At 58.6% G+C, this 20,333-nt stretch overlaps 3 protein-coding genes across 5 annotated transcripts; 2 read left to right on the plus strand and 1 right to left on the minus strand.

The window, feature by feature from the left end:
- The first annotated feature begins 5,019 nt into the window (after positions 1 to 5,019).
- On the plus strand, positions 5,020 to 14,531 carry ENTPD2 (ectonucleoside triphosphate diphosphohydrolase 2). The gene is made up of 9 exons (XM_069032088.1): positions 5,020 to 5,269; positions 9,189 to 9,306; positions 9,805 to 9,955; positions 10,609 to 10,768; positions 10,861 to 11,088; positions 11,409 to 11,675; positions 11,881 to 12,000; positions 12,278 to 12,412; positions 13,415 to 14,531. The coding sequence occupies exons 1-9, from the start codon at positions 5,159 to 5,161 to the stop codon at positions 13,613 to 13,615; spliced, it is 1,491 nt and encodes a 496-aa protein (XP_068888189.1). The 5' UTR covers positions 5,020 to 5,158; the 3' UTR covers positions 13,616 to 14,531.
- A 1,578-nt stretch (positions 14,532 to 16,109) lies between these two features.
- Positions 16,110 to 17,811, minus strand: LOC138119856 (transmembrane protein 141-like). The gene is made up of 5 exons (XM_069032092.1): positions 17,714 to 17,811; positions 17,543 to 17,609; positions 17,348 to 17,431; positions 17,048 to 17,179; positions 16,110 to 16,420 (listed from the first exon to the last, which is right to left on the minus strand). The coding sequence occupies exons 1-5, from the start codon at positions 17,765 to 17,767 to the stop codon at positions 16,341 to 16,343; spliced, it is 417 nt and encodes a 138-aa protein (XP_068888193.1). The 5' UTR covers positions 17,768 to 17,811; the 3' UTR covers positions 16,110 to 16,340.
- A 7-nt stretch (positions 17,812 to 17,818) lies between these two features.
- Positions 17,819 to 20,256, plus strand: LOC138119854 (protein PAXX-like). Of its 3 annotated transcripts, none has more exons than XM_069032089.1 (7): positions 17,819 to 17,934; positions 18,027 to 18,087; positions 18,220 to 18,254; positions 18,383 to 18,573; positions 19,115 to 19,189; positions 19,648 to 19,741; positions 19,856 to 20,256. In XM_069032089.1, the coding sequence occupies exons 1-7, from the start codon at positions 17,849 to 17,851 to the stop codon at positions 19,893 to 19,895; spliced, it is 582 nt and encodes a 193-aa protein (XP_068888190.1). In that variant the 5' UTR covers positions 17,819 to 17,848; the 3' UTR covers positions 19,896 to 20,256. The 3 variants fall into 3 exon arrangements, with proteins under 3 accessions (XP_068888190.1, XP_068888192.1, XP_068888191.1); XM_069032091.1 differs by having other exon boundaries at positions 20,123 to 20,256; XM_069032090.1 differs by having other exon boundaries at positions 19,118 to 19,189.
- The last annotated feature ends 77 nt before the right edge of the window (positions 20,257 to 20,333 follow it).

A 20,333-nucleotide genomic window follows, 5' to 3' on the forward strand; every position in this document is an offset into this window, starting at 1 on the left:
TGTGACTCCTCCATGCAAGGAAATGAGACACTGGGGAGAGAGTCAGCCCCAGCAGTTGGGGAAGCCTATAGTCCTTTGGTTGGTGCAGGACTCAGCTGGCCTGGAGGTCCCTGAGGAAGAGGCACCTCTGAGCATGCACAGTGGCCTTCATTGGCCTGCACTAGCCAAAAAATACACCTGATGTCTCAGCTGAGTCCCAGGGTAGGTCAGTCCAGGTCCTGGCTCTAGCTGGAGTCACAGAGCCCTGAACACTGGGAGCAGGTTCCCACTCCTCCATCTGTCTGTGCCTCCAGCGCAGCTCCCAGGCAGAGCTGAGCTTGGGAATGGGAGTGGGTTTGGGGTTTGGATCGAGAACAGGGCTAGGGGATTTCTCCCATGGACCACAGCCTGTGGATGGGTGAACAGCCTCAGCCCAACCTGAGGCCAAAGGAACAAGTCCCTGCCCTTATTCCCTGGTCTGTGCTGCAGAGGCAGATGGGGGCTGTTCTCCTTCTGGGAACACCTTTTTCAGCCTCATGCTGTCCCAAATCTCCTGGCTGCCACAGGGACTAAGCTGCTCTCCAGCCAGCCCCTCTCTGTCCCTGCTGGTTCTTGACCTGGGTGCCTCTGCAGAGGAACCCCATTGGCTTCCTGACCCTCCTGAGCAGGTCAGGACCCCTGGGTCTTCTGCCAGGGCTGAGATCAGTGTTGTGCTGGAGCAGCTCTGGAGTGTGTTGTGGGATTGCTTGTGCATTGCTCATGGCTGGCCCGCGCTGGTGGCTCATCCCAATCCCAAAGCTGTTGAATGCTTCTGGATTGAATGGTCCCCTGCACTTGCTGTTGGCTAAGGAGCTCGCAGATGGGAGTAGAGAATCCTGTCCCTAACCCCTCCCTTTGGGCCCCAGCCTGTTGCAGTGTCTACAGGCTCATTGTGTTCTTCCTGTTATTTCCCAACCACATATGGAGCTGCAGTGCCGCCCACCCACGCTCCCAGATGTGCCGCCCACCAGCGCTCCCAGATGTGCTCATTCATGTTTTACAAAGCCGTTGAGCAGCCCTGAGTCCCACAGCCAACAAACCCCACCTCTCAGAGCCACCATCGACTTCCTTCTCCTGCTCCAGTGTGTTCTTTGATCCCTCATTCAACCCTGCAACCCTCGCTCAGGTGGCCCCACCTCAGAGGCTTTTGTTGGAAGAGATGGATTAGAAAACCTCTCCTTTGTCTGGGAAAGTGGCGGTCCCCCGAACTGCTGGGTGACTAATGCACTCCCCACCTTCTCCTCTTTGTACTCACCTTCCACTCTGCCCCCAGGGATTATTTCCCCTGCTTCATGGTGGGGACGAGCTTTTCTGCCCAGCTGGGATGGGTGCCAGCATGCCCTGTCTTTCCTGGGGACTCTGTGCCCATGCCTCTCCTTGGAGGAAGGCCGTGTCTCCCGAAGTCACTGAGCTGAAGCCCATGTCCACACCAGCTGCAGGGGACGTAGAAATACAGACAAGAGTCCTCAGGTGCCTCAGGCATGCTGGTGACACTTCCTCATCCAGCTTTACCTGGGCTTAAGCTCTGAGTTTATTCAGGTATGGGGTGAGCCAAAGACACCAGCACAGTGGGGAGCTGGGGCTCCTGAGCTGGTTTCCCCTTGCCTGGGACACCCATCCCCTCCTCTGGGCTCCTATCCCATGCCACAGAGAATGACAGAACCATAGAATGTCCTCAGTGGAAGGAACTCACAAGGATTACAGAATCACAGAATCGTTAAGGTTGGAAAATACCTCTAAGGTCATGGAGTCCAAGTCCTGGCCCTGCACAGGACATCCCAACAATCCCACCCTGTGCCTGAGAGCATTGTCCAAATGCTCCTGGAGCTCTGGCAGCCTCGGGGCTGTGACCATTCCCTGGGGAGCCTGGGAAGTGCCCAGCACCCTCTGGGGAAGAACCTTTTCCTAATATCCAGCCTAAACCTCCACTGACACAGCTTCATGCTGTTGCCTCAGGTCCTGTCACTGAGCAGCAGAGAGAAGAGATCAGGACCTGCCCGATCTCACAGGTTAACCTGGTCCCTTGCTGCTGTGGCCCCATCATAGTGGTAACACCCAATTCACAGGCTGTAATCACGAAAAATTGGCATTAAATTGTGGGGAACTTACTGCTGCCCCACAGCAAACACTGCTCCTGCACCTGGTGGATTATCTGATTATTTCAGGTTTCAGTGCCATTTTCATATCTGGTCATGCTGAGGGGATCTGTCCCTCCCACTATCAAAGCAGTTCCCTAAAAATTTGCCGTGTGCCTCTGTCCCTGAGAACGCTCAAGGCAGGATGAACGTATGGAGAGCAGCGCTGTGGAGATCAACAGAGGTGACAGAGGTGAGAGGATGGCAGGCAGACAGATGGCAAGCAGGGTGGCAGGCAGACAGGTGACAACGTGGCAGGTGGAGAGGTGGCAGAGTGGTAGTGTGGCAGGGCAAGCAGGCAGTGCCAGCTGGCTCCCCACGCAGCTGCTTGCTCATTGAACCTGCTCACTTGGGCAGACTGTGTGCTTCACAACCTGAGTCCTGCAGAGGTGACATCTGTTCTTGCCTTTCTTTGATGATGCCCAAAACCCACATCCCTGTTTCCTCAGACAAACAAGGCTGCTCTCACCTCCTGGCATTGGAGCAAGTTGCCTGCTTTGTCTTCCATGTCAGAGAAAGCCCTCCCTGCCTCTCACTTTCTTTTTCCCAAGGATCTTTCTTGTGCCTGCAGCTCAGGCATTGCCCACCTGGAGCAGCCACCTCAGCACAGACACCTGCTCCTCCCCCAGGGGACACAGGCTGGGTTCCCTGTGAGTGGCTGGGGCTGCCCACACACCATGGGCAGAGGCACTGCCACCCTCGGTGCCCTGCTCTCCAGCCTGTGGTGCCTTGATGGGGCTACATGGGAAAGGAGAAATGACATGACTCCCCCCCTTACTGGGGCAGCAGCTGGCAGTGCCTGACTCTGCCTGGGCTGAGCTCAGACAGCTATGCTGGGGTGCTCCCCGCCTGAACATGTGTTTGCCTGGCTGACATTCCCCTGGGAATGGGAGTATTTCCACCCCAGCATGTCCAAGCTTTTGGTGCCTTCCTGTTTGCACTGGAGGCTGAGTATCCTGGGACACCAACGATTGTCCAGGGCTTCGCACAGGCTCCCTCAGACTTCAGCTCACACCTCCTACCCCCTTGGGGCTGGAAAGAGGGTGGTAAATGTGACCCCTTGAAGAGTAGGAGCAGTCCCCCTCGGGGAGGGAAGGGATGCCAATCCCCCTTTCAAAACCACTGATGGACAGCCTGGGAATAGGATGGCCAAGTCTGCGCAAGACCAAGGTATGGAGGACACTCATCTCCCAGGATGGGTCCCACCACACCAAGAACCACCTGCCAGATAGGAACTAGCTCCAAAGTCCCCAAAACCAAAAGAAGGATGAGAAGCAAGGGGACCATCCCTACTCCCACAGGGCTCCCCCAACCCTGATTCTGCTCCCTACCATCCAGAAAAGAGATTTCTTTGCTCCTTTTCAGTCTTTGAAGACCTCTTCTCATTGCTTGTCCTTCTAAAAGTGAAGCAGGAGGTTTGAGAAAGGGATTAAGTGCAATCCAGAAAAGATGTCTCTGTGGTAGTCCCTGGTGCAGTTGCACTGTAGAGGATGGCAGATGAGTGCCTCAGGAGGTGAGGTGGGCAGCATGAAGAGTCAAGAATAGGCAGGTATTTTTCCCATGGAAACCTGAGAAGAGTCAGCCTGGGAAGGCAGAAAGGCAGCAGAAATGATTCTGTGCTGAGCCTTGGGGACAGGACTGCAGTTTCCTGTGGCATAATCAGCAGCAAAGGGGAATAATTTTTTTCACATAAATTAATATAATAGTGTCTTGGAGGAGATTGATATGGATTTTCCAGGGTTAAGTGCTTAATGAATTGAAGGGAAGAGGTAAACCCCTGCAAACAGACTCACAGACTGAACCCAGCAGTCTTGCAGAGAAGGCCTGCTCCAAAAATGGGCACTGCCAGGGTGACGGTAACTCTCTGTGCCCCTATTTAACCATTTTCTTCCCCAGACTCTGCTGCCAGTCACTGCTTTAGGGACAGCACTGGAGCTCATCCCCTGCAGGACCTCCAGCAGCAGAACCTCCTCAGCGGTGCAGCACGTCAGGGCTGGGGGCTCCAGCACCACAAGCCCTGGGCAGAGGCTTAGCCCCCATGAGCGCCTCTGCACCCCAATACCACAGTGATGAACAGGAAGCTCTGCAGAAGGTCCTGTGCTGGTGCAATGTGTGCTGTGCATGGGTCAACTGTGAGTGGCAGGAAAGTTTTTGCTTCAAAAAATATTGAGAAGTGAGGCAGGGTGTGAGGAGCCCTGTGTGAGGGTGTGACCCTCAGCCTGCAACCCAGCTGCTCTAGGAGCTGTGTCCTCCAGCCTTCTCTCCTTGTTTATTATTTTGTTCACTGTTGTATCCCCCTGAGTAAGCAAGCTGCAAATGTCCTTCTCAGAGGAAGGAGCCCAACCTCCTTTGGCTTGCTGCTCCATAAGCAAATGCATCACATTATTCACTTGTGATCATATTAAAAACAGCCTCAATGTACATTTGGGCTCCTCAGGGCTGTCACGAAGTTCTTGTGATGATTAAAAACAGTAACACAGCCATAGTTGTTAATCATTGTAGGTGAGAGGTTCTTGGAGCTTTTCTGTATGTCAGGGTGTTCCCACGTCCCACTGAACCCATCTAAGGGCTGAGCCCCAGGGCGGAGGCAGGATGGGGTTGAACCTGGGGTCAAGGACCATGCCCGGAGGGGTAGATGGGGCTGATCCCAGGGACGTAGGCTGTGCCCAGGGAGGAGGGACAGCATTGGTCTGAGCCCTCCCGGTAATGGTGATGCTCGAGGGACAAAGCTGATTCTGCGGCCGGGGCGGTGCCCGAGGGGCCGGGCTGGGGCTGATCCCCAGCCACAAGGGGATCACAAGGATCGTGCCTGGGGGAGGAAGATGGGCTGGTCCCGGGGCGGAGGGGGCAGGAAGATCTGAGTCCGGGGCCGCTCCGCGCAGTGCCACGGAGCCGGTGTCCCGCCCGGGTGGGCCGGGGCGGCGGTGACTCAGCCGGGAGAGGCGGGGAGGAGCGGCAGGAGCCGCCGCAGCCGCCGCCAAGCCGCTCACCTGCCCGGCCCCGCCATGGCCCGCCGCCTGGCCGCCCTGCTCCTGCTCCTGGCCCTCGGCTGCCTACTGGGCATCCTCCTTCTCCTCCTCGGCTCCGGGGACACGCGGGGCCCGCCGGGCTTCAAGGTGAGCGGGGCGGTGCGGGGGCACCGGGCGCGGAGTGGCGGCGGACACCGGGAGGTCCTGGGCTGCTGGGGGAGCCGCCGTGGGCACCCCAGTCTATGACATTCCCGGTGTGCGGATTACCGGTGCGGGAGAAGCTCCGGCATCAGGAGCCTCCCAGCGTCACGGGAGGGGCCGGGGCGGAGGGGTCCCTCATCTGCGGGGAGGGTCGCAGGGAGCAGCCCCCGCCGGCTGCGCAGGGACGGGGCCGCCCCAGTAGCGAGACACTTTGTGTGACACCTCCCCTGCGGGACCCCCGGCTGCGGGACCCCCGGCTGCCCAACCCTTGTGCCCTAGGAGCTGCGCTTTGGGAGGGGAGGGGAATCTGTTGGACACACTGAAAGATAGCGGCCCCCCGGGCCCGAACAGCCGAGTCAGCATCTGCTGCTGCGGCTCTGCCTGGGCCAGGGCTCCCCTGCGCACCCCAGCATCTCCCCGGGCCCCACTGCATTGCCCGAGTGCTGCTGGGTGACAAATGTTTTGAATACAAGCTGCGGGTTCTTTTCCCTTTTTCATTGTAAGTTCAGATGATGAAAGAAGTTCCCAAACAATTTCGTGTTGGCCAAGTACTCCTTTCGTAGTCCAAGTCTTTTGTTTTAAAATAGTCCCAGGCTCTTGTCCTGAAAAATAGTTCATCTAAAACCCCCTTTTTCTCATCCCAAGCAATTTGCTTGGAAACTTTCTGAGCCAGCCTGCATGCCAGATGTGCTGCTGCCTTCTCTCTGGGTTTGTCAGATGTAATGAAGATTAGAATGAGAAGACGAGCTGCCTTAGCCAAGATGACCCTTGCTGCTCTTAGTATAACTACCAACTATTAACTCCTTCTCTGTGACACCTTTCTTTGCCACTCATTGCCACATGCTAGGGCATCTTGGGCAGTGCCCTGAGCTGGCTTCAAAATGCATTTTATCTCTTGGAACACGGAGGAATTAGACTGGTACCAAGATCCCCATATGTAGCACTTGGGTCAGCCTGGAGAGCCTTTCTTCTTCCTGGTTCCAAGACGAAACTTTGGTTTTAAACCAAATGAATTCCCAGAAACTTTTTTCTTGTGCTTTTTTTTGTGCTTTTTCACTCTCTGAGTGGTAGCACCTTTTAGTCTGCAGGCAGTGCTGCAGTTTGGGGCCAAGCATCCCTGAACATTTGCCTGGGTCCTGGCCCTGCTCTGCACAAGGCCTGGCCCAGGGACGCAGGGTTCCTGGACATGCCAAGTGCTGCGAGGTCCATTCTGGTGTGTGCACCAGCGTCCAGCAGTGCCTGTTCCCATGGGGCTGGCACCAGGAAGGTGCTGAGGAGTTGCTTTCATACAAAGCTCAGTGCTGTTTTGAGAATGAAGAACTTTGTGTTATTTGAACTCAGCCCAAAAGATGCCTGCATGGCTTAGAGGTCAGTCCTGCTATGGAAGATCCTGGGCACATCTTCCTTGCTGACTCAGTCCACATTAGCGGCTGGATAGTGATGTTCACTGCTGAGCTACAGCTCCACACCTTCCCTTTCCAGCTCCTTTGCTTGGAAGATAGCCCTAAAACCACCCTGGATTAGTTATCTTGCTGCTGAGGGACTGATCCTTCCCTTGTGGGTCTGACTGCCCTGAGCTGCTGCCTGCTCTTGACAGCTCTTTTCTTTCTTCTTTTGGCAAATGCATCTCTGGCAGTTTCTGTGTCCTGTGGCTGCTGTGGCTACTGCAGCAGGAAGGAAACCTGTCACAACTCACTGCAAACCTGCATGCCACATGACCTCACCACCCTTGCGGGAGGTAGAATGTTGGGGGGCAGGGATGAGCCCCTCATGCGACATGGAGCAGCCTGGAGAGCCTGTGGGATGGGGACTGGAGTCCTGGGCATGGCCATGGGGCAGTGCCAGGCAGCAGCACATGGGGCACTCTCAGTGTCCCCATCTGCCTCTTCCCCTGGGCAGAGCCATACACTGATCAGGAGCCCCAAGCCCTACCCATGACCTTTGGGAACATCACTGTCCTCTGCCTCCCCTCAGCAGGGGCTTTAGGACTGAGCAGCCCTGACTGGGGCTGGGCTGAGTGATGTTGCATTGGGGAAGAGCCCTTGGGACCATGGGTGACCCAGGAGGCAGCAGAGACAGGGCTGGCATTGGAAAACTGTCCCAGTGTAGGGCCACAATGGGGACCCATCTGTGTCCCTCCACCCTGCAGCCTCACCAGGGTCTGGTCAGGGGGTTCTGTTAGAAAAATCCCTGTGCCACCAGGAGATGCTGGTGTTGGGGGCTGTCCCACATGCATGAGACCCTGCCAAGCCCTGGGTGCCAGCAGGCAAATATGCCAAGGCAGATGAGAAGGGTGATGGGAGCCAGGTGTGGGCACGGGAGCGTGCCAGGGCATCCTTGTGTCTCCCCAGCCCTCATTTGCAGTGTGCTTGTTAGCAGGCACAGGGCAGCTCAGCTGGCAGAGCTGAGGGCAGCGCTTACACTGCAAACACTAACAGGGTGGGCTTTTATCCTCCTCCCTGGGGCTTCCCACCTGTAGGGCCCCTGCAGTCCCATGCCCGTGGCTCAGCTGTGACTCAGACCCACGTGGCAGAGCACTCTGCTCTGGGGAATGCAGTGGCTCTGATACCCAAGCCCAGGGTCTGGGCAGGGACAGAGGCTAGGACAGGGACAGGATCTGGGGCCAGGGGCTGGCACCATTGCACACCACTGTAGGTGACCCCATTCACGATTTCTGTGTGAATGCTGGAGGCACGGGGTACCCTCGGGACTGGAGGAAATGACATTCCTTCATCACTGGGAACAAACTAGGCTGCCCAAGTCCGCCTTGGTGCCTTCACGCACCATGTGCACATGGTTCCCACCCCTGCTCACCGCTGCCAGGCGAAGATGGGTTCTCCACAGGGACAGGCCAGGGTGCCAAACTCTGTGCCCTCAGGAGGGGCTGGCACGAGGCTGTGGCTTCTCTCATGCCAGGGTGGCCGTGGGGTGAGCTGTGGCAGCAGTTGGCCAGGCACTCTCTGCAGTGGCAGTGCCATCGTGTTGCAGCACATCACCTCAGCTGGGCTAAGTGCTGCCGCTGCCACTGCCAAGGCCGAGGGACCCGCGGGATGCCCCTCACCCACCACTCCACACCTGGTGGAAATGGGCTGGGGGCCCAAGACGAGAGACCCCCCCACCCTGACCCACAGGTGTTGGCAGCAAAGGGCACTAGGATGTGTCTACATGGGGCAGCCAGTTCTGCATCCTGCCCCAGCAGTGCCACTGTCACCCCAACATGTAACCTCTGCACTGGGCTTGCCCTGGGCAAGCAGGGCAGTGGGGGCTCAAGCAGAGGGGTCTGCCCGGGGGTGCTGCAGGCAGCATGTATGGTGTCCCCTCCCTGGGAGCTGGGTAACCTTGTTTGGCAGGAGGAGTAGAGTTATTTATAGCCAGAGAATGGCCGAGCCATACAAGGGCAGGAGGGATGAGGGGCCTGGCTGCCCTTCTTTGGCCAAGAGCATCCCAAGAAGCCATTTCAGGTGTCCCTCCCCACCACCAGTCCCAGGGACCTGGTGCCATGGCTCAGCACAGATGCAGGCAGCCAGGAGTGATGGTAGCCTGCAGTGGGGGAAGAGCCCCCTGGGCTGCACTCAAGGGGGCCTCCTTACCCAAAAAGCCAGAGTCCCTGTACTGTTCCAAATAGCATCCCGGGATGGCCAGTATCCTACTCCCAGTCACATCCCAGGCAGTGCCCTGTTTGGGCAGGGCTGTGCCAGGCTGGGCTGAGCAGAACCTGCCTCTGCCAGATGATGCTCCAGAGCTGCTGGGCACCCAAAGGGTAGGAGTGGTTGTGCACTCAGCCCCAGTGCCTTCCCTTGGGAAGGGTTGGAGCAGCCAGGGGGCCTTCGGCCTCCAGGCCTGACCCACTGCCTTCCCCCTGCAGTACGGCATCGTGCTGGACGCTGGGTCCTCCCACACCGCCATGTTCATCTACAAGTGGCCTTCAGACAAGGAGAATGACACCGGGGTGGTCAGCGAGCACAGCATGTGCGATGTGGAGGGTAAGGGCTGGCCCTGGCCTGGGGCCAGGGGCTGGTGGTGGTGTTTGTTGCATTCCTGTGGCAGGGCAGCATGGTGTGAGTGCCCCTGCCAAGCCCAGCTGCCTCCCTCTGTATTCACCCGGGTAGTGACATGTTCTAAAAGGTTCAGCTTTATTGCCAAAATGTCTCCCAACTCCCCCCCAAGGCTTGCAGCTGTGCATGCTTGTGGTTTGTCTTTTCCTGGCAGGTACTGAACCACCAGGGAACAATCCAGCTCCCTGCCTAGCCCAGTGAGGAGCCAGGGTTGGTTTTTCACTCTCCATTTATCAACCTTTCCCAGACTGTTAGCCAGCAGGGAATGCAGTGTGGGCAGGGAGATGTGGCTGACCCTGGATGGCTCCATGCCCACAGAAACCTGCCCTTTGGACAGCCTGGAAGGGGCAAAGCTGCTCACCAGGCATCTTCCCACTGAGCATCATTCCCTCACCAGCAGGGAGCAATGCTGTTTCCTCTTCACAGGTCCTGGCATCTCCAGCTACAGCTCAAACCCTCCGGCGGCCGGGACAAGCCTGGAGCACTGCCTTAACCAGGCCCTAAGAGATGTGCCCAAGGAGAAGCACGTGGGCACCCCGCTTTACCTGGGTGCCACAGCTGGCATGCGCCTGCTCAAGTGAGTGCTCAGGGGGGCCCTGTCGTGCCACTCTGCCGTGCCACCCTGCCGTGCCACCCTGACATGCCAGCTTGCCACGCACAGCAGGGGTGGAGGTGGTGAAGGATGGCTGAAGTGTTGCCCCTTTGCTGGGCAAAGCTCTTCACCAGCCAGCTGCCCAGTGCGGTGTGCCCTGCAGAAGCAGTCCTGCCTTTCAGACGAGGATATGCTCTGCAGGGTACAGCCAGCACAGTGCTAGGGGAAAGGGGCTGGTGGGGTGCCAGCATCAGGAAAACCCACCCAGACTTTTCAGCTTGCTAGTATGAAAATCCCTTGCACCACTGCCAGCCTAATGGTACACAGTGAGAATAATCACCTGTCAAAAAGCACACAGGGGGAGGAGTTGTGCTCCCCTCACCCAGCCCAGGCAGGATGGATCCCATCGTCCCAGCAGGAGGGAGCACACTTCATTCTTGCTACCTGCCTCCTCCGGCAGAGACAAAGGGAATTAGCTGGCAGTTTTTTGGGACATGCCTATAGGTACCCAGGCAAGGGCTCACCTCTCTCCTGGGCCCTGCTGTGGCAGTGCTGGCCCCCAAAGGCTGTTGGGACAGGGATGGTTCTGCCGCACTGTGGCACAGCCCCGTCGCTCTGCCCTCTCGCTTGGCCCACAGCATTGCGGACCCGCAGGCGTCGGACGCTGTCCTCGGAGCTGTGGCAGCCATGCTGAAGACGTACCCCTTTGATTTCCGGGGAGCAAAGATCCTATCAGGGGAAGAGGAAGGGGTCTTTGGCTGGGTGACCGCAAACTACCTCCTGGAGAACTTCATCAAGGTGGGCAGGGGACAGTGACATCCAGTGGGATGGCTGTGGTGGCTGGGCAGCTCATCATATGCCTATGCCTGCTTTTGTCCTTCTTGGCTCAGCGTGGATGGCTCGGGGAATGGATCCAGCCTCAGAAGAAGACCCTGGGGGCCATGGACTTTGGGGGTGCTTCCACACAGATCACCTTTGAAACCAGGGACACGATTGAAAACCCCAGAAACGAGGTGGTGCTGAAGCTGTATGGCCAGGCATACAAAGTGTACACGCACAGCTTCCTCTGCTATGGGAGGGACCAGGTCCTCAAGAGGCTGCTCTCCAAGCTCCTCCAGGTACAGTGTGTGCTTGATGTGGATGCTGGCTATCATGACCCCACAGTTGCCCCCTCATCCCAGTGTTTACGCTGTCCCCCAGCCCTGAGCCAGCTGCACACCTTTACCAGCCAACTCTGGTTTTGCCCCCAACCCTCTCCTGTGTTCCCAGGGCTTTCTCCCACCATCTCCATTAGGTGATGCAGCCCTTGGCTAGAGCCAAGACAACCCAAGCCATTTTGAGACATTTTTGGCAACTGCTCTGTGTCTTGCTGCTCAAGCTCTGGGGGAGCTGTGGCTATGGCACAGCTCATGCATCCTGTGTGTCCCTCCTCTGACAGACTGAGAGTTACCAAGAAACTGTCTCCCATCCCTGCTGGCCCATGGGCTACAACAAGAGCCTGTTGCTGAGCAGCATCTATGACAGCCCCTGCACAGAGAAGGAGAGGCCAAGCCTTGCTCTCAACACCACCATTACCTTGGTCGGCACCGGGAACAGCAACCTCTGCACTCTGCATGTCAGCAAGCTCTTCGACTTCACCAACTGCTCCTTCTCCCACTGCTCCTTTGATGGCGTTTTCCAGCCGAAGGTTTCAGGAAACTTCATTGTAAGTCCTGGCAAGGAGCAGGGTGGTGACCCAGCTCCTGGCTGGGCAGGTTGTCCCCAGCTCCCCAGCATCATGTGGCAGCAAAGCCAGACCCCCAGCTCTGCAAGGGCGGTTGTTGGTGCCCACCACGCTGGCCAGTGTATCTGCTCATGGTGAGAAAGTTTGCTCCCAGCCTGTCCCACAGGTGATCCTTTCCCTCCATCAGGCCTTCTCTGCCTTCTTTTACACTGTGGACTTCATCCGGACTGTGATGGGGAGACCTGTGCACCTGCCCAGTGACCTGAAGGATGCTGCAGAGACCATCTGTGCCACCAGCTGGAGCGAGGTGGGCTCCCTGGGCATGGTGGGAAGGAGGGGGCTGCTTCATGTGAGGCATCACCCAGGCTTTGAGAGAAGCCCTTGGAGGACACTGGGTTTCCTGGCACCAGTTGAGGAGGGGGAAGGCAATTGATGGCTCCTACATGGGATTGGGAGGGGGCTCAGGTGTGTATGGGCAGCCTTGGCCTCACAGATACAACCACCCTGAGCTTCAGGCCACAGATACAAGTCTGGCCATTGCTGGCTTGACCCCTCTTCTCTTTCCCTCTGTGCATCCCACCCAGCTGCTCCAGAAAGCCCCCAAGCTGGAGAAGAGGCTGCCAGATTACTGCGCTGTCAGCACATTTGTATATTTGCTCACCACCAAAGGCTACAGCTTCAACAATCACTCCTTCCCCAACATTGCCTTCCAGAAGAAGGTGGGTAGCACCAAAATACATCCCCATCCCATGGGATCTCTTTGGAGTTAGGCCAAAGAACCCTGCAGGAGAGATGATCCCACATGGGAAAAGAGCCAAGCAGAATCAAGGAAGAGTGAACAGGGGCAGGATGGAACTCTCAGTTTTTGTAGGGATCTCCTGGGGGATGGAAAAAAATGAGCTGAGCTGGCTGTGGGGTAGTCATGGGGTCAGGTCCTTCAGCCCTTCCTTGGCCCTCAAGACACCAGCCATCGCAAACAATGCTTTGCTGAAGCTTTTTGAGAAGTTACCTCAGGGCAGGATCCCACTTTTGTCAGCACGTGCCATGGGATGTGCAAGGAGATCAGGACTGGCCTGAGCGTACAAGGTCTTACTCCCAGGGGATGAGCCCAGTTCAGCTCAGGATGGTCACTGCTCTGTCCCTGGGCTGGCTGAACCTGTGGGCAAGCAGGGGCTCAGGGGGCTGTGGGCTCTCCCACACTCTTCTCCCTTGGGCTGACACTGAGGTGGTCCCTGAAAGGTCTGAAGCACAAGTCTTGGGAGAAGCGGCTGAGGGAGCTGGTGGGGCTCAGCCTGGAGGAAAGAAAGCTCAAGGGGGACCTTCTCACTCTCTACAACACCCTGACAGGAGGTTATAACCAGGTGGCAGTTGGTCTCTTCTCACAGGTAACAAGTGACAGGATGAGGAAATGGCCTCAAGTTGTGCCAGGGGAGGTTTCAGTTAGATTTTAGGAAAAATTCCTTCATGGAAAATGTGGTCAGGCATTGGAACAGGCTGCCCATGGAAGTGGTAGTTACCATCCCTGGAGGGATTTAAAACAGGTGCAGATGTGGCACTTGGTTTAGAGGTGGCATTGGCAGTGCTGGTGTTACTGCTTGGACTCCATGATCTTAGACGTCTTTTCCAACTTTAATGATTCCATGATTCTATGATTCTAAGGTCTCCTGAGGCCCATGCAGCTGGGCTGGCTGGGTGGTGACCATGCCATGCTGTTTCCACAGGCAGGAGACACCTCCATTGGCTGGGCCCTGGGCTACATGCTGAACCTCACCAACATGATCCCGGCAGAGAAGCCCTCCTCCCACAAAAGCATGTTGTACAACTACTGGGTCATCCTCATCCTGCTCTTCGTGGTCACCACCCTGACATCCCTGGTGACTGCCATCTGCCTGCTCCGGCACAGCAAGTCCAGCATAATCTGATGGTGGGGACAGGGTGGGCCGTGTCTGCAGGACCACTCCTATCTGCTGGAGGCTCCATGGTCTGAATGCTTGGGATGTGGCAAGTGCTCAATGTCCTTCTCCAAGGCCTGACACTGTCCCAGAAGGAAAGCTGTCCCCTTTTGCCCTCCCCTTGCCCTCAAGCTGCAGGAGAGGAGGGACAGAAGAGGATCACTGGCCCTGTGGGAGAAGGGCTTAAATATTTCCCAGCACTACTCAGGGATGGACCCTTGAGCAGGCTCGGGAATGGGACATTCAGAGCTAGGACATCTTTTTGCCACCAGAGTTGAGCTAGACTGGGACAATGAGCCCAGGCAACAATAGGATTCATTTTCATGTGTATGTGGATGAGTGGGAAATATTACTTACACTAGTCCTTATAGCCAACCTCGCTAGCCTGTCCCTGGAGCATCAGCCCTGCCTCCTGGGGAGCTCTGGGGATCACCAGAAGCCCATGTTGTCTTTCTGGCTGATGCACAAACCCCACTGATCTTCCTGAAGGCAAGGTCTTGGCCTTGGCAATAGCTTTGGGTAAGGACTTAGCAACAAGCAGATGTGGGAAGATGGCAGCTTCCAGGTCCCACTTCAACAACCAGATATTGTGCCTTCCCTATCCCCATGGTTCCTACACCAGACTTGCCTTTGCCACAGCCAGAGACTCCTGCATGCCCTGATTCCTGCGGCTCCGTGGTGCATGGCCATGCTGGCACAGAGGGGATGGGCTCCCACACGGCGGGGCTTTGCTCCACTTTGAGCCAGGCATCGCCCCACACCAGGCAGCTGGGAGGATGCACCTTCATTTCCAATTGAGTAAGAACAGGGATGTGCAAACATGAAGAAGGTTTGGTTTTGTTTGTTTGAGTTTTTTTAATAATCTGAAATAAAACTTTGTAACCACTGCTACGGCTCAGTGGCTTGTGATCAGCAACAGGCACTTCAGCCTGGCTGTCCCATGGGGGCAGAGCCCCTCAGCCACATCCCCAGCTCAGGCTCTGCCCAAAGCTCTCAGCCCTTGCAGCCTGTCCAGTGGTAAGACACCATCATGGCTCTGTGCGCTCTACCAGCCTGGAGACCACCTCAAACAGACCAAGGTGGCCTGGAAACCTCACTCCAGACCCAGGCCCACCTGGAGGTGGAGGTGCTCCAGCCAGCCACAGTCACCAAGCTCATGTTTTCCCAGTGCTGGAGGTGCAGTCACCCCAAAGCCAGGGGCAGGCAGCTCAAGCTGTCCCTCACTGCCACAGCCCCCACGCAAAACAACCTGCCAGCAGCCTCCACTGCCAGGGCCCAGCGCTGGCGCTCAAGGATGGCAGCAAAGCAGCTCACATTTGCTGCTGCACTCACTGGCAGCTCAGAGACACCAGGACACACACTGTGGTGCTCGGCAGCTGCATGGGGCTGCTCCCAGCTCTCCAATCCATCGGGAAGCCTCCCCCTGCCCTGCACATTCCACAAACACTGGAGAAGAGTGGCTGTAGGGAGCTGCAGTTTCTCACTGCCCTCTTTGCTCCTGCTGGCAGCACAAACTCTGCTCCGTGGCCTTGCTCACTTCCCAACACCCTTCCCTGCTCCAGCTGAACTCCTGAAATGCCATGCTTGACTAACACAGCTGTTCCCTGCAGCACTTTGCTTTCAGCTCTTCCACTGGCTGCTCCCCATCTCTCTGCACAGGGCAAACCTGATTCCAGTTCAGATGATGCTGTGAACCCCCAAACCCAGTCTCCTCCCCAAGCTCCTCATCTCCTCAGCACAGGGACTCCCTCCTGTGGTGAGGCTCAGCGCCTGTCTACGGAGCTCACACGAAGGAGAAGGCACTTCTGGTTCCTGAGGCTGAAACGCTGCTCTAAGAACCCAGGCAGCTCCCAGAATTCAGGCGGGGTTTCCTCTTCTAAGAAATTCAGCTGCAGCTGAGTCAGAGCTGGACATCCACCAAGAGCAGACAATTTACCTAGTCAAGACTTGGAGTCTGACATTAGGAAAAACCCCACATGCCCCGCTGCGTGCATGGGATTCGAGACAGTACCATTACCTTGCCAAGTAGTTATGGATCTGGACAAGCAATCTGGGACTAGTGACAGATGAGCACTGCAGAGAGGGGCCCTGGGCACGTGGTCACCCCTGTTGCAGGGAAAGAGGACGCCCCAGAGGCCACCCAGCTGTGGGGCTCAGCTCAGGCCTGTTCAGGTAAGTATGAAAAGCCTTGCTGCTGCAAGAAGCTGTCCCTTGCTGATGCAAGGGACATGGGGACTGGCTGGGCTCAGGAAACGTAGGGGACACAGCAACAGCTCTGCCCTCACAACATAGCCCAGACCTGTCTGTGCCTGCAGCCATCTCAGAGCAATCTAGTTGCTCACTGAGTGGGAGTGCCGTCGCCACAGAGGGACCAGAGCTCTCTGCTCCAACATTCACTGCAGAAGTTGCCTCAGGTTGACATTCGCCACCTGCTCTCTCCTTCACCTCATCCACAACAAGTGCCTGCAGCTCTCAACCTTTATTGTACCCCCGGTGCAATGTGCAGAGGCCATGGAGCAGGCGGCAGCAACCCCTGGGGTGCCTCCACCATGCTCTCACTGCAGGATTGAGTCCTCTGAGCTTCCCAGCAGTGTCACCAAGCCCACCAGCCACACAGGCAGCATGGGCAGCGTCAAGTGGGGCAGGCAGGAGGAGCTGAAGTGGGACATGGGCACAGCCTGCTATGCTCTGCTGGCTACTCCACCACGTCACCGTACCTGTTCTTCCTCACCGATGTTGCGGCATCGTCCCCGTCCTCTGCACTGGGGAGGTTTTCTGCAACAGAAAGTACAAGTTCCCTGGACCTCCAACTACCCGGGGCAGTTTTCCAAGAATGGGCAAAGAACCACAGAGCCTTGGGGAAGCATGTAAAGCCTCTTCAAGTTGGCTCAGCTTTGGAAGCTCAAGGTATGTGTGGGAGAGAGCAGCGAGCAGCCATGAGAATTGTCCAGCAGCGCCTGTCTTGACGCCCCTCCAGTTCTGCCCACCCTACAGAGCAGCAAACCACTCCACATCTCGGTCGCTCTCTCCTTCCCTTACCTTCTCCTTCCTCTTTCCAGCAAATGAGCCTTTTGTGCTGGCTCTGGCGAATACCCAAAGCAGGCAAGGCAGGAGGCAGCAGCAAGCGCACCAGCCCACCTCACCAGCCCTGCTCAGGAATCCACTGGGCCAGGTGCACAGACGGACGTGGGAGGCATGAAACCAGGTAAGGAGCTCCACCCACCATGGGTGCTCCTGCTCCCATCCCTTGGCTGCAGGGTGCCAGTATGGGACTTATATTGAGATTTTGGCAATGACACTCACCAGCTTAATTATAAGACAGGAACAGCAAAGTAATTACTGCAGCAGGGAAGAACCAGGCACGACAAGCTCAGGGAAAGCAGTAGGAAGATATGACTGTACCTGCGGGCTGAGACACCCCACCAGTCGCGCTGAGCTCCTCTGGGGACTTGCCTGTCTCCAGGTAAATCCAGAAGTTGGAGCATTTCTGCGTCTCAGCTCTGGTCACCACGTAGCTTCCGAGGGACCCTGCAGCTGGGGAAGCCGAGGTGCGCCTGAGAGTGCCAGCGGCACCCTGGTGGGGACAGCACCTGCTGCCGCGAACCCTCCTGAGCCCTCGGGGCCGGGGCACGGGAAGGTGGCTGGAGAAAGGGACACGCCACCGGCAAACAGCCCTCTGCACCGCCCGGGCTGGGCACTTACCCGCGGCCAGCAGCAGGCTCCACTGATGGCTGTACGGCAGCTTCTGCCCCGCCAGCTTCTGCACTGCGAAGGCGGCCCCGCTGCCTGCCGAGACCGGGGCCCAGGTCACCGGACACGGCCGGGACGTCCCCGCTGCCCCCGGGGAGCGGCCAAGGACAGCCCGGGCCATGCCCAGGTGGCTGGACCGGCCCGTACCTGCCAGGAAGGTGCCGATGCCCTTCATGAAGGCGTGAGACTGGCAGGCCGCGTACTGCTGCAGCGCCTGCGGGGACGCGTCAGTGCGGGGGCCGGAGGCCTGCCCGGCCCCCTCAGCCCCGGCCTCCCCGGCACCCCCCGGCCCCCCAGCCCGTCCCCCGCGGGGCACACCGGGTGCTTGGCGGCCACATCATCCTCCACCCGCCGCACGCCCAGGTTGACCATGCCGGAGCTGCCGGGCCCGGCCCTGGCCACGACCCGCCCCTTCCACCGCCCGCCCCTTCCACCGCCCTTTCCGCCGCGGCCATGGCGGAACCGGTAGGGCCGTTTCACCTGCTGCGAGCCGGGACGGGCCGATTCCTCTGCTACTGCGGGCCCGACGGCGCCGTCTAGTGAGAGCGGGGCGGGAGCAGGAGCGGGCGGGGGCGGGCACGGGGCCGGGCGGGGGTCGAGCAGCCGTGGCCTGAGCTGCTTCCTCCCTCAGTGTGACGGACGCGATGGAGGTCTGGGCCGGGGAGCTCGGCGACTGCCCGGCGCTCGGCTGCGTATGTAGCGGGGGGCCAGGGGGCGGCGGGGGAGCTCGGAGCTGAGACGCGGGGTGGCGGCGGGGCAGGGATGGACCTGAGCCCAGGCTAGGCCGTGTTGGACGCGCTCTCCTCCTCCTTCTCCCTGTGCAGCGGTGCTCGCCGGAGGAGCACGGCGCGATGCTCAGGTGGGTGCCGCCGGCCTGGGACCTGCCTCGCTCCGGGCACCTTCTCAGCCCGGGCTGCCCCCGCCCCAGGCCCCAGCTCGCCCGGGGCTCCCTGTCTCCGCCGCTCCCCTCACGGCCGCTCCCCGCAGGGCCGCCCTGGGTCACGGGGCCGCCGCGCTGAGCCTGGGCCCGGGTTCGGCCACGCTGCGGCTGCCGGAGGAGCCGCGGTGCCCGGCCCTGGCCCTTGCCCAGCTGCCCGCCGCCGAGGCGCGCAACCAGCTGCGGGCGCTGGTCTTCGGCATGGCCGGCTGCATCGAGAGCCTGGAGAGGCGCCTGGAAGGTCCGTGGTGGGTTTAGAAGGGGAGAGGGCTGGCAGCTCCTGCCACCTTCATGGGATCGTCCCCGCCACCTAAAGTGCCCTGGGTGGCCCAGTTCAGCCGCAGCGGGCGAGTGCTGTGCCTCCCGGGCATCAGCCCGGGTGGGTTCTTCCCACCGGTCCCAGTGGGACAGCAGCGGAGCTGCCATCGCTCCCTGTTCCTGCTGGCCCATTCTCAAAGCCGGCCGGGGTCTGCACCAGACCCCCGCGGGCAGAAGAGACCCTGCCTGGGCCCAGAGGGCACAGTGGTGTGTCTCTGTGTGGAAACACAGCCCTCTCCTCATGGCCAGCACCACGGCAGCATCCTGAATGTGGGAGTCACCTTACAGACGTCCTTGTTTGAGGGGTCGGGGAAGATTTTGGAGCAGCGGCCGTCTGGATGGAAGTGCTGAGAGGAGAATGGGGCTCAGATTGGCTATGGAGGGAGCTTGCTGGGGAGGCTTGACGTGCTGCATGCGGTATTGGGGGGTGTTGTCACAAGCTTTGGCTCTGGCTCCTGTCTCAGTAGCAGTGGAGACATTGGCATCTTCCTGCAGCCCCGAGAAGAACGCTGCCCGGAGCCAGCAGCTCTTCCTGCCAGGTAGGTGCTGCCAGGGGCACCTGCCCTGGTCCTGCAGTCTTGTGTCTTCTCCTCCCTGGTGGCTGCTGGTCCTGTATCCATGTGCTCTCCAGGACACTCGGAGTGCCCTCGGCTGTGGCTGCTGGCAGCCTCCCATTGTCCTGTTGCTGTTCTGGGCAGAGCAGGGGCAGGGCTCAGTGTGGTGGCTCTCGGGGTGTTTGGGATGCTCAGGTCAAAGGCTAGGCATTGCCAGCCTCAGGAGGGCAGGCTTTGCTGTGCTTCTGGACAGGAGGCTGTGGCAGGTCCATGGCTCCTTTTGGGAGAGGAGGCCAAGTTTGGCTCTTCCTCGTCCTCCGTGGCTGCTGGTCCTGCCGGGCTGGGCTCCCGCCGGCTCCCTCTGGCCCTGGAGGGACTGGCAGGGCTGCCAGAGCTCTTGGCTCACCTGTAATCTGTGTGCTGCTTGTTCCTGACCGAGGCAGACCCCAGCTCCAGGAAGAGTAAGGCTTCTGGCTCAGCTTTGCCAGCCAAGAGGAAGGTCCCGGGGGAGTCTCTCATTAACCCTGGTTTCAAAAGGTCAGTGCTGGGGCTGGGCGCTGCTCCCTGGGCACCCTGTGAGCTCAGCTCTGAAGCTGTGTGGCAGCAGGGCATGGGGCTCGGGGCTCTGATGCGCCTTCCACATCCTTCCAGCAAGAAGGCGCCATCTGGAGTGAACTTCGAGGACTCCTGATGGGTGCTGGCCTGTGCCCTGATGACAGCTCTGGGGACCCCTATGGACCCCTGTGTCTGAATGAGGGGGTGTCCCTGTGTTCCAGGCCTGCTGAGCTCCTCGTGCCCAGGGAGACAACGGAGCCAGCAGCTCCTGGCAGCCACCCCTCAGCTGGGGTGGTGGCAGGGCCTCTGGGGGGGCAGATGGAGCAGAGGGGACACCAGCATGGTGGGTTTTTCCCCCTGCAGCTCTTCCCTGCTGGCAGGGACCACCTGCTGACGTCATTTACCATGAACTGGTGGAGTTTGGATGGAACTTTTCTACCGTGGAATGGAAAGATCCCCTGTGCTTTGCTTCTTGCCAGTAAAGGTGTTTTTAGCCAGCTGGTCTCTCTGGGTGTGTCTGTCCATTCTGCCTCTCCCTTTTGCAGGAAGCCTCGGGCCTGTTTCAGCTGAACCC

Source organism: Aphelocoma coerulescens, chromosome 17 (genome assembly GCF_041296385.1).
Source record: "Aphelocoma coerulescens isolate FSJ_1873_10779 chromosome 17, UR_Acoe_1.0, whole genome shotgun sequence".
NCBI classification, from domain to species: domain Eukaryota; kingdom Metazoa; phylum Chordata; class Aves; order Passeriformes; family Corvidae; genus Aphelocoma; species Aphelocoma coerulescens.

Bases quoted from the DNA above. Each gene is read 5' to 3' on its own strand.
- ENTPD2 (XM_069032088.1), top strand. From the start codon at position 5,159: ATGGCCCGCCGCCTGGCCGCCCTGCTCCTGCTCCTGGCCCTCGGCTGC. The intron at 5,270-9,188 runs GTGAGCGGGGCG...TTCCCCCTGCAG, and splicing joins GGGGCCCGCCGGGCTTCAAG to TACGGCATCGTGCTGGACGC. The intron at 12,001-12,277 runs GTGGGCTCCCTG...CATCCCACCCAG, and splicing joins GTGCCACCAGCTGGAGCGAG to CTGCTCCAGAAAGCCCCCAA.
- LOC138119856 (XM_069032092.1), bottom strand. From the start codon at position 17,767: ATGGTCAACCTGGGCGTGCGGCGGGTGGAGGATGATGTGGCCGCCAAG. The intron at 17,180-17,347 runs GTAAGTGCCCAG...CGGCTTCCCCAG, and splicing joins GAGCCTGCTGCTGGCCGCGG to CTGCAGGGTCCCTCGGAAGC. The intron at 16,421-17,047 runs GTACAGTCATAT...TTTCTGTTGCAG, and splicing joins TGGGGTGTCTCAGCCCGCAG to AAAACCTCCCCAGTGCAGAG.
- LOC138119854 (XM_069032089.1), top strand. From the start codon at position 17,849: ATGGCGGAACCGGTAGGGCCGTTTCACCTGCTGCGAGCCGGGACGGGC. The intron at 19,190-19,647 runs GTAGGTGCTGCC...TGACCGAGGCAG, and splicing joins CCAGCAGCTCTTCCTGCCAG to ACCCCAGCTCCAGGAAGAGT. The intron at 19,742-19,855 runs GTCAGTGCTGGG...ACATCCTTCCAG, and splicing joins ATTAACCCTGGTTTCAAAAG to CAAGAAGGCGCCATCTGGAG.